Source organism: Lolium perenne, chromosome 4, assembly GCF_019359855.2.
Source record: "Lolium perenne isolate Kyuss_39 chromosome 4, Kyuss_2.0, whole genome shotgun sequence".
NCBI classification, from domain to species: Eukaryota; Viridiplantae; Streptophyta; class Magnoliopsida; order Poales; family Poaceae; genus Lolium; species Lolium perenne.
Window position 1 is genome coordinate 17,643,052 of NC_067247.2, and position 12,208 is coordinate 17,655,259.

At 50.8% G+C, this 12,208-nt stretch overlaps 1 protein-coding gene and 1 long non-coding RNA gene across 2 annotated transcripts; both read left to right on the plus strand.

The window, feature by feature from the left end:
• The first annotated feature begins 5,504 nt into the window (after positions 1-5,504).
• On the plus strand, positions 5,505-8,129 carry LOC127323689 (uncharacterized). Its single transcript, XM_051351793.2, has 2 exons — positions 5,505-6,898; positions 7,745-8,129. The coding sequence occupies exon 1, from the start codon at positions 5,611-5,613 to the stop codon at positions 6,895-6,897; it is 1,287 nt and encodes a 428-aa protein (XP_051207753.2). The 5' UTR covers positions 5,505-5,610; the 3' UTR covers position 6,898; positions 7,745-8,129.
• A 543-nt stretch (positions 8,130-8,672) lies between these two features.
• On the plus strand, positions 8,673-10,541 carry LOC127323690 (uncharacterized). The gene is made up of 3 exons (XR_007865892.2): positions 8,673-9,534; positions 9,628-9,796; positions 9,977-10,541. It is a non-coding gene; the product is annotated as an uncharacterized lncRNA (long non-coding RNA).
• Positions 10,542-12,208: the final 1,667 nt, after the last annotated feature.

Consider the following 12,208-nt stretch of genomic DNA (forward strand, 5'->3'; position numbering starts at 1 on the left):
GAGGTGCCCAAACCCTAGGGCGGCGCGGCCCCCCCTTGGCCGCGCGGCCCTGTGGTGTGGGGCCCTCGTGCCCCCTCCTGACTTGCCCTTCCGCCTACTTAAAGCCTCCGTCGCGAAACCCCCAGTACCGAGAGCCACGATACGGAAAACCTTACTGAGACCCTGCCGCCGCCAATCCCATCTCGGGGGATTCAGGAGATCGCCTCCGGCACCCTGCCGGAGAGGGGATTCATCTCCCGGAGGACTCTACGCCGCCATGGTCGCCTCCGGAGTGATGTGTGAGTAGTCTACCCCTGGACTATGGGTCCATAGCTATAGCTAGATGGTTGTCTTCTCCCCATTGTGCTTCATTGTCGGGTCTTGTGAGCTGCCTAACATGATCAAGATCATCTATCTGTAATTCTATATGTTGCGTTTGTTGGGATCCGATGAATAGAGAATACTTGTTATGTTGATTATCAAAGTTATGCTATGTGTTGTTTATGATCTTGCATGCTCTCCGTTATTAGTAGATGCTCTGGCCAAGTTGATGCTAGTAACTCCAAGAGGGAGTATTTATGCTCGATAGTGGGTTCATGTCTCCGTGAATCTGGAGGAGTGACAAGAACCACTAAGGTTACGGATGTGCTGTTGCCACTAGGGATAAAACATTGGTGCTATGTTCAAGGATGTAGTCACTGATTACATTACGCGCAATACTTAATGCAATTGTCTGTTGTTAGCAACTTAATACTGGAGGGGGTTCGGATGATAACCTGAAGGTGGACTTTTTAGGCATAGATGCATGCTGGATGGCGGTCTATGTACTTTGTCGTAATGCCCAATTAAATCTCACAATACTCATCATAATATGTATGTGCATGGTCATGCCCTCTTTATTTGTCAATTGCCCAACTGTAATTTGTTCACCCAACATGTTGTTTATCTTATGGGAGAGACACCTCTAGTGAACTGTGGACCTCGGTCCAATTCTCTATACTGAAATACAATCTACTGCAATATTGTTCTACTGTTTTCTGCAAACAATCATCATCCACACTATACATCTAATCCTTTGTTACAGCAAGCCGGTGAGATTGACAACCTCACTGTTTCGTTGGGGCAAAGTACTTTGGTTGTGTTGTGCAGGTTCCACGTTGGCGCCGGAATCTCTGGTGTTGCGCCGCACTACATCCCGCCGCCATCAACCTTCAACGTGCTTCTTGGCTCCTACTGGTTCGATAACCTTGGTTTCATACTGAGGGAAAACTTGCCGCTGTACGCATCACACCTTCCTCTTGGGGTTCCCAACGGACGCGTGTTGTACGCGTATCACCTATTCACCCCCCTTCTAGGCGACATCTCGTCCTTTCACTAAGCCCCTCATGGTGGGCATTGCCGGGGAGCAGCCCCGACACGGCGCCAGGGACGGCTAGATGCGCGAGCGCGGCGTGGCCGTAAAAGAGCATGGCCTGCTCTTGCATGGCCCTCACCTTTGCCTCCGTTTGGAGGATTTGGAACTGCTCGGCCGCCCTTTGCCGCTCCTCCAAGGCAGCGGCTGATACGTCCAAAACGTATCTACTTTCCCGAACACTTTTGCTATTGTTTTGCCTCTAATTTGTATGTTTTGGATACAACTAACGCGGACTAACGCTGTTTTCAGCAGAACTGTTCTGGTGTCTCGTTTTTGTGCAGAAATCCAACTTTCAGGAAAATCCTCGGAATTTATGCGAAAGGTCTTATTTTTCCAGAAGACTCACGGAGCCAGAAGGGCAAGCCAGGTGGAGGCCCGAGGGCCCCACACCATAGGGCAGCGCGGCCCAGGAGGGGGGCGCGCGGCCCTAGCGTGTGGCCCCCTCGGCCGGCCTCCGACGCCCTCCTCTGGACTACTTAAGGGGTTTCGATCTAAAAATCGCGACCAAGAAGTCGAAGTCGCCAGAAACCCTCCAGAACGCCGCCACATCGCGAAACTCCGTCTCGGGAGCCAGAAGTCTCCGTTCTGGCACTCCGCCGGGACGGGGAATTGGAAGAGATCATCGCCATCATCATCACCGACGCCTCTCCATCGACCAGCGATGTTTCCCCCATCCATGTGTGAGTAATTCCCCCGCTGTAGGCTGAAGGGGATGGTAGGGATTGGATGAGATTGGTCATGTAATAGTATAAGATTGTTAGGGCATAGTGCCTAGTGTCCGTAATTGGTACTTTGATGATATTGTTGCAACTTGTTATGCTTAATGCTTGTCACTAGGGCCCGAGTGCCATGATCTCAGATCTGAACATGTTATTATTTCATCATGATATTCATTGTTTATGGTCTTACCTGCAAGTTGTATACACATGTCGCTGTCCGGAACCAATGGCCCCGAAGTGACAGAAATCGGGACAACCGGAGGGGATGGTAGTGATGTGAGGATCACATGTGTTCACGGAGTGTTAATGCTTTGCTCCGGCACTCTATTAAAAGGAGTAGCTTAATATCCAGTAGATTCCCTTGAGGCCCGGCTGCCACCGGCTGGTAGGACAAAAGATGTTGTGCAAGTTTCTCATTGCGAGCACGTACGACTATATTTGGAACACATGCCTATTGATTGCTTTGTACTTGGACACCGTTTTATTATTATCTGCAAATGCCCTGCTTTGATTGTTACATGAGTTTCTCTCATCCATGCAACGCCCGTTATCCGTCCCCGTGCCTACAGTATTTTAATCCTGCTGTTTACTATAATCACCACTGCTGTCTTTGTTACTCTGCCGCTGTTATTTCACTACTGCTACTGCTATAAAACTGTTACTACTGATAAACTTTTGCGAGCAAGTCTGTTTCCAGGTGCAGCTGAATTGACAACTCCGCTGTTAAGGCTTTCAAGTATTCTTTGTCTCCCCTTGTGTCGAATCAATAAATTGGGTTTTACTACCCGCGAAGACTATTGCGATCCCCTATACTTGTGGGTTATCAGCGGCCTTCCTCTTCCGTTGTTCGAGCGGCTTGCGCCGGTCGGTTCCCTTCTTGCTCTCGATCGCCCTCTGCTCTGCGGTGAGCTCGGGATTCGCCTTCTTCGTCATCGTCGCAGGAGCGTCCACGAAAGGAGCCTCCTCCACGGCAGGAGCGACAACGAACGCGAGCTCGGCCTCATCTCCTATGGTGGCGGTGAGGGTGGCGGCAACTTCATCGGCCATCTCTAGGTTTGTTTTGGGAGTAGATTGGATGTGTTTTGGGAGGCAGACATGCGGACCAGGGAAGGACAAGGGGAGGACGTGAGCGACTAGCTCAGTGTCCGCGGCCACGCAAACGAGGCCTGCCCAGATTTGGAGTTTTTGGGTTGTCTCAGACTTCACGGCCACCCGTTTTAGGGATGGGTCCACGCGCTGGCCGGCATTTTTATCCTGCGCGGGATGGGTCGCCTTAGGGCATCTCCAGCGGGCCGACACACTTCGGACGTCCAAAATGTCCGTTTGCGTCGGCCGCGGACGCGATGTGGCCCAGGGCGACCGTTTGCGTCTGGGGTACCTCCAGCGGTGCGGACGCATTTTTTAACCGGGGACAACGTCAAGGTCGCTAATGGTGTTTTACGTCCCGTTGAGGACTGCCGTCAGCGATTAACTGTTCCCGCGCGACGACAATCATTCCCGCGCGTGCCCAATACATTGGGAAGTTTTGCCAGCGTTTCGCGCGCGCGGGAAACGCCTTGCGCGCCAACGCCGTTTCCCGCCTCGCCGTGTGACAAGGGATTAACTTATCAATGCCTACGTATTGTATACTAGGGTTTTAGTCGGAAGTAGAGGGCAAGTAGATCTCGAAGGTTTCAGCCGAAAAGTACTCGACGATTATGAAAACTAGGGTTGCGTGAAACAATGAGTCGATGCTCTCTTTGTCCCTCGACTCCCCCTTATATAGGAGGCGGAGCCGAGAGATTCGTAACACACAAGTTACAGAGTCCGGGAGGGTTTCTAATTCATCCCGTAAGATTACAAGTATGTATTTTCTAATACAACTCTAGCTTTCCTTAGTACTAACTTGGGCTTCCGAATCTTCATATTCATCGAGTCGTGGGCCTTCAGTAAACCCCGGGTACCATCTTCGGCAGACCCATTTGGGGATGCCTATGTCACCTTGGCTATATATGGTGGACACCGGCGGGGGCGACGGGCACACCTTAAACCCTACCATCCATCCATGGCCAACCACATTAGTTGGGAGCAAGTTGTTCAGATGTGCCGGCACCTCCACCCGGAGGAGGAGGAGGAGGTAGTCACCGCCGGCGTTGAGGCCCAGCAACTGGACCTGGATGCGGTGGCGGCGGAGGCGGAGGTAGCGCAGGCGGAGGCGGCAGAGCGCGCGGAAGGGCGCCTCGCGGCGACCAGGGCGGAGATCGCCAACACAATGGCCGAGCTCGCCGATGCCAGGGCCGAGCTCGGGGAGGCGCGGGCGGCTATCGCCGCCTCCGACGGACGCCGTCATCCACGACATCGCGGACGACGTCCCCCCCGTGCCCACCCGGTTCGAGTGCGCCGGCGACCAACGGGTTTTGCTCGCGTCCTTCGAGTCCCTGGCTGGGGATGCCCAGCGCCGTCAGGCTTGGGTAGCGGAGGAGGAAGCCCACAGCTATGCGATGGCCATGGCTCGGGGTTAATGTGCTCGACCTGGACTCGCTCTAACGTAGGGGCCCTTATCCCGCGCGGGTCGAGCAGAGAACCGGGAGCTAGGGGTCACCATTGCCGCCAAGGACGACGCGGTTGCTGAGGGGGCTAGGGACAGGGCCCGCTTCATCCCCGACGTGGCGGCGCTCCAGGCGCCGGCGGCGGCCCAGGCACACGAGTACGCGGCGGCGGCGGAGGAGGAGGCCCAGGCGGCGGAGGCGGCGGCTACCCAGGTGGCGTTGGCCCAGGCGGAGGCCCTGTGGGATAGCTCCCTGGCCGAGGCCCTCGAACGCCGCAGGCGGCAGGACGAGATGTCCGTTCGCTGGCGTGCGCGGCGCACGGAGTGCGTGAAGCGCTCCCGCTTCGACGACGGCGCCGGCCCTTCCGGCGGTCAGTAGTAGGGCGCGCGACTACGAGTAACCGAGGCCGGTGTAGACCGCGCGACGGCGAGTAGGTACGGCCGTTGTAATTTTAGGTTAACTCAACTAACCATCTCTGTAAAGATGATCCTTTTGACCAATCAATAGTAATAAAAAAAATCTTTTGCTTACCTACTCACTGCCGACCAGGTCCGGATGCACCCAAGACGGACATAAACGGTCGCTCAGCGTCCATTTGCGTTGCGCCGTGGAGATGCCCTTACTCCTTCCGGTTTGACTCCTTTCGGTTTGATGAAGCAAAAGTTATGATATGGGTCTAGCAGTCCATGTGAACCGAATCCACGCCCTCCTGTAACCGTGTGTTTCTTTAAGGTACACATCCACCGTCCACCAAGCCCGCGATCCGCACCACCGGCATCCAACGAGTCCCCCAGCGCACCTATCTCCATCGCTGATCGCGTCTGGCGCTGGCGAGTAGAAATAGGATCGGATTTGGCCCCTCTTCCTCATTATAAGTATTTAGCAAAAAGAAAAGACTGGATCTGATCCTGCAGTCTTCTTCTACATCCAAAACCAAACATCTGACCTAGACCTCGCCCGAGCCGTATCCATGGCGGAAGAGGTGCCTTCCCGGCCCTTCCTGGTGATGGGAGACATCCTGTACGATATCAAGCTCGTGGATCTCCCGTCTTGTTGGGCGAAGGTGAAGTGCCTGAAGAAGGAGGCATACGGCTGCGGGGAGCATGGCGATCTCATCGTGGAGGGCCTCGACCTGTACGTGCGGGGCGGTCCCGACGACGACCAAGACTTCCACCCCTGCATGTGTATCGGCGCCTCTCTCCGCGTCCGCAGCTGCATCGGGGGGCAGATCGATCAAGATATGGCGGAGATCTATGGGAGGCATATCCGCATCTCCGGTGGCGTCTACACCGTTGCTGGGCATGTCATGGTCCTCCGAATCTCTTTCATCGCCAGGCACGACTCCTCCTACTTCAGGTCGTACTACCTCGTCTATGACTCCGCTGCGGCGGCGCTCTCGTTGCTCCCCCACGATGTTCCCGGCTACCAGATCACCTGCACCCCGTTCCCTGTCAAGCATCCAGGAGGCAAGTACTCCCTGGTCCTCACGGCGGAGAAATTTACTGCTGAAGGCCCATTGCACCGTGTTTTCTTGACGTGGTCACAGCCGCCGGTGCTGCCGGCCCGTCTCAGCAAGTTCAATTCGTACAAACATGGGTGGGTTGAGAGAAGCAGTCTCTTTCAGCATGTTGACGAGTTCGTGCCGAGCGTGGTGTTCTCGCACAAGCGCATTACTCTCTGGTGCGATCTTGGGCTAGGTTTCATGTACTACGATTCCAGCCATTTTGTTCTGGGCGACCGGCCTGTGGGTGAGTTCAAGTATTTGCCCAGCGGTTGCGGGGCTAGATACAGCTTCGATCAGCCCCCTATGGATATGTACCGGAATATGGGCTCTGTGGGCAACTGCATCTGGTTTGTCATCATCGAACCACCAAAGGAGGAGGAGGATTGCCCTGGCGAAACCATGGTCAAAGTGTGGGCTATGGACCGCCTGTCACAGGAAGGGAGCTGGAAACTACACAGCGAGTTCAAGATGCAAACCATCTGGGAGCTGGATGGCTTCAGGAAACATGGGTTGCCAAGGACTGTACCCAAGTTTCCCATTCTTAGGGAGCAGGATCATGGCATCCTCTACATGCTGCTGCCTGAGCCCTACAATGGTGGACCGTCGTATGCTCGCCTTGTGGGCATTGACTTGAGCAGCAGCCGTGCTGGGATGCGTCTTGTGGTGCACAGACGTCTAGTCATCCCGTGGATGGATCGCCCTGTTGTCCTTGATTCTGATTTCTTCCGTCCAGGCAGCAACGTGACCGTTTGAGGTCAGTACGTCTTTCACTTCATCAGTTTTATCCTACTAGTAAGCTGCTACTACATTTCTACTTGACAATTGTTTCTACTTGTTAAATTTGTCAATTATAACTTGTCTCTATTCTGTTTATAACTCAGCTAAACATGTTAGCTAGCTAGCACTAGTACTTTTATGTTGTGCACTGCTTAATTTGCCAAGTAGGGTACTACTGTTACATTACTTGACCATACAGTATCATCCAAGTGAATACATTGCTCTACTCGATCTTATCACCCGAGTCATTTGTCAATTACTGCTAGATTACTTTATCATATCACCCAAGTCATTTGTCAGTTACTGCTACATTACTCGATCATATCACCAAGTCATTTGTCAATTACTGCTATGTTGCTCGATCATATCACCAAGTCATTTGTCAGTTACTGCTATGTTGCTCGATCATATCACCAAGTCATTTGTCAGTTACTGCTATGTTGCTCGATCATATCACCAAGTCATTTGTCAGTTACTGCTATGTTGCTCGATCATATCACAAAGTCATTTGTCAGTTGTTGCTATGTTGCTACTCCCTCTGTCCCGGTTTAGAGGTCTTGCACCTATATCTAGGTTGCACTTTCTAATGCTATAATTTTTATACTGTAAAATTTATGTTATATTGGTCAAATTGATGATCTTGGGATACGCGTAGGCCCTGTAAACCGGGATGGAGGTAGTACAATTATCATATCACCAAGTTAATACACTGCTTTACTCGTTCATGTCACCCAAGTAATTTGTCAATTACTGTTGCAATTCTTAATCATGGTATTTAAGTAATGCTCATCAATCTCAGTTTTACGTTGTTTTGTTTTTACAGCTGTATCATGGATCGATGGATTGGAGCTGGCTGCATGTATCCCCTTGGCTAACAAGGATTATCAAGTTAGATTATTATTAGACTGCATGTGCTTCCTGTATGTCCCTCTTGTTGGCTAACAAGGGATTAACATCAAGTTAGATTATTATTAGAGTGCACGTGCTTCCTTAGCTGCACGTGCTTCCTAAATGTCCCTTATGTTGGCTAACAAGGGATTAGCATAAGTTAGATTATTATTAGACTGCACGGTGCTTCCTTAGCTGCACGTGCTTCCTAGTTGTAGCTTTATTGAGTGCTCGTTGTCTGGTGAATTGTGAAATTATCAGCTTTCCAGTGTGTTATGGTGCTAGTTTGTTGCACTAATCTAATATTTCGGCTACTTTCACTTCTGTCATGTGAATTTTGAATCTCTCCAGTTACGGATGGATGGGTTTGCGCAGCACCTTAGATGGCGATCAGACAACATAAGATGAGAGAATTCCTTATTTGGCCCTAGCTGAAATATGCCTTCCTTTTTTGGCCCTAGCAAAAAAATTCTTCCTTTTTTGACACACAAAGTTTGGTTGGTTCCTTATTTGACCCTCTAGTGTAATTTAAGTACGAACGGTGTTAAGTAGATGTGTAAGATGACACTTTTGCCCCTGATGTAATATGTGAGGAAATGACACTGAAAAAGCTGTGATATAAATGTTTAACGTTTAGAACCGAATATATCATCACATAGCCGATTTGAATTGGAACATTTAGCTCAGATTCTAAAAAAGATCAAAATTTTGACGGAACCAACATGTACAAGTTCCAAAAGTATAAAAATATATACTATATATCAAAGTTGAAGGTGTTTGCCGTTACCACAACGTTTAACTGTTCACGGACGATTTTTCTCCAATCAGCGATCGACGCGTGCGATTTTCACCTTACAATGCTAGAGTGTAGGCGGTTCTATCCAGAGTCTATGTGGTCAAAGCGGTGCTCGGTCAAAAGCGGTTTGAGCCACCGAGATATTTCTTCTTTTCTTCTTCATCCATACTTTTCCCGTGTCTTCTTCTCTGCCATCCTCTTTTCTACCCCATTGCCATCCTCCACGTTTCTTCTCTGCCGCCATGCTTCCGATTCGGTTGATGCCGTCGAGGAGGAGCTCGGGGTTCTCCTTTTCTTCCTGCTAGTGCCGCGGTGGAGGATGAGGAATTCATCCCCGTGGTCGAACCCCTCTCTTAGGTGGAGAAAAGGCGTGTGCGTGGTCGCCGGCGGAGCGGCGGGATCTGCGCCGCTGCTGACGCGGGCGGTAAGGGAGGTGCAGAATGGGCACGGTCCTGCTCCTGGGCCACCCGCACTCTCGGCCGTGGCCGCCGCTCGCCGGTGCTGGCCGTTCGACCAGGAGCTCGATGTGTCGTGTGTGCGTGCTGCAGATGCAGCAGATGATTTCGTCTGCTGCGCTTGGTTATGGCGGCGACATGGGAAGAATCTGATGCCACTAATTTGGGCCGATGACTGTGTGATGTGGTTTCAGATGTCGCGTGTCATGGACGTGGCCTTCTTCTGGTTGGGCTGCCTACATCCACGACAGAGGATGAGAGAACAGGGAAGTTGTAGGTCGGAATCTCTCATTCAACACACTCATCTGTGTGTGGGCGTGCGGCGCGGCGGCGTGGTGGCGATGTGCCGCCATGGCGACGCTGCTAGGAGGAACGTGGACGGCGCAGGCGGCCAGACGTGCTCCAAATCGTCAATCCCCACCCATGTGTATTGTGGTCCTGCAGGTCCACATAAGAAAGGAGAGGCAGGTTCAGGTACAAGTTCTTCATCCACGACTTGCACCACTCCAAAGGGCTGTTTAATTTTCTTCTCTCTTTTTGTTTGCTCATCCCCAATTCTGGATTCAGATTAGCACTCCACCAGCTTCTGGGAGTTGACACGCAGGGACATGGGAGACCAACAGGGAAGGCAACACTGTCCAGCCGTGGCCATGATGCACCTCCTTGGAAAAATTCCAGATTCGTTTTTTCTTCAGCTGCATTTGATTAATCGAGTGGATATTTAATTTTGGTAAAGGTATATGATTGATTGTTCATGTCTCAGCATTACTACCGATTTAGTTTGTTCATCTAACTTAAGAGTGGCATTATCCCTGAAGATATCCTGTTGTGCGTCTCTTTTCTGTTGAGCATACTGCACCATTTATTTACACATTTTTTCTCAAAATTGGAGCTTGAGATATGAGCTAAACTGCAGGTATATAAAGCGACGAGGAGATAGGAAAGTTGTCAAAGTTGGACCTAGAGAAAGGAGGCTTTTCTGCTTCCAGCAAGGATGGGCCATACTGCCAGAGGGTCACCTTCAAATGCACATACACGGCGGCACCGTGGATGTTCCCAAGCGGACAACGAGTGCAACCAACTTAAAAGGTGTGAATCTCATTGTGTAGGATTCAGTTTGAGCAGTGACTCTTTGTACTTTACTGAAATTTAACTTGACAGAAATATATGTGATGCCTTTTTCTATGTATAAGTCTCTGTCCAGATTCTCCCATTTGATCAAAGGATTATCAACCAAGCCTGCCAAAAAATTAGCCCGATGATAAATATAGATACACACATGTTATTGATCGCCACACTGTAGGTCCAGTTAAATGATCATTATTTGTTCTGGTTCATGATACCGAGCCTGCCAAAAAATTAGCCTGATGATAAATATAGATACAGACATGTTATTGATCGTTTCATGATTGCTCCAATTGTCTTCCCATAATCCTTTTTTTTTGCGGGTAGTCTTCCTATGGTCGATCCTTTTCTTAAGATGGCATCAAGATAGTATCGATGCTAACCCTAACATATCTAATGATAACGGCGCTGCTCACCATCAACAAGGCTTCAGTACAAGCAACACATAAACAATGAATAAACTTGGCGATGCGCCTAAATTGGTTTGTTGCGAACATGATCGTCCTCCTTTTCTCAATAACCCTAGGTACATATTTATAGTCCGTAGACTTTCTAATTTGGGAAATAAACCTAACTTCGTACGAACTAAACTCTATCTCTTAATTCTAAATCTACCATAATGTACAAATACACGGGTAGTCTAGCCCAAATTCTCGTACGAGGCTGATTCAGAAATATTTCACGTGCATATTCTCTAAGCCCATTTAATCACGGCCCATCTCCGGACTTGGTTAAAATCTGGCGATAACACATGCCCCCCTGGTTTTGGCAATGATAATTTCAAAACCATTCTGTTTTTTTTCTTCGTAGGGTCACGTCGTGGCAGAGCAGAACCGTCACAGTATCCTTTCATCATGATGCCTTGCCTTCTCAACTTCTCTGCACGATTTGAAAGTTTTGGCACCACGTCCTCGGAAACCATTGTAGCATTAAATCTCCACTATATCCCCTTTATTTAACCGCGTCGAGCAGTTCGCCTCTTCATCCCCTTGCTCCGTACTAGCCACCGGAAAAAACCCCCTCCTCGGCAACCATGTCTTCCTCCTCCTCCTCTGCCTCATCGGGTCTCTCCTTCCAGTCCTCTTCCTCGAGCGAGCCGATGCTGGAGTACGACCAGATGGAGGCGTACAATAGGCGCGCTCCCGAGCATTGGGACGAGAGGGACTGGAACTTCGACTTCGTGCCAGATGGCGCACCCCTGACCGTCGTCGGGTCAGATGATGATTTGCCCCTGACCGACGCGGAGGACGACCTCCGGTTCCTCGTCGACGGGGAACTAGAGGCGGAGAGCGAGGACGACCTCTTCTCCTGGGGTGAATTCACCTCCTCCGACGAGGAGGAGGAAGAGGAGGACGACACCTCCTCCGACGAGTACCCGCCGGCGAAGCGCTTCCGCGCCGGGTCGGATGACGACGACGACGAGGAGGAGGAAGAAGCCCCTGCCGAGGGCTACGGCAGCAGCGACGAGGAGCTCGCCGGCAGCAGCGCCGACGACAGCTACGACAGCGACGACAAGGGCAGCGACGGCCCTTAGATTAGGGACTACTAGCATAGGACTAGTAGTAGTAATCGGCTCTTCTTTTGTTCTTCCTTTCTCGAGCAATCGGCTCTTCTCTGTAAAAAACCCTCTTTATCAATGAAGAAAATGTTTCCATGTCGATTTTGCTTTTATATCAATTTTGCCGATTGTCAAAGCAAGTCAACGCGCAAAAGAGCCGATGGCAGCGCATCGGCCTTTACCACAAAACGCGAGTAAGGCCAAATCAGTTGCCTATTCAAACGGTAACCTGCAACCCTTGTCTGAAAGAGTAAACTCAGATCCCCAAATCGCCGCTCGAACAGATCCAAACTCACGGCCACGCGAATCTCAGATCTCAATCGCGCAGATTCAACTCCGCAGCGAATCCAATGGCGGAATCATCCAACGCCAACGCTACGGTCTCTGGCCTGAAGGTAATCCTCAACCGCTCCTCGCCATCCGAGCATAGTGTTAGAATCAACAACAAACATTTGAATTAATGTC

Excerpts from the sequence above, each read along its gene's own strand:
- LOC127323689 (XM_051351793.2), top strand. The coding sequence starts at position 5,611 with ATGGCGGAAGAGGTGCCTTCCCGGCCCTTCCTGGTGATGGGAGACATC.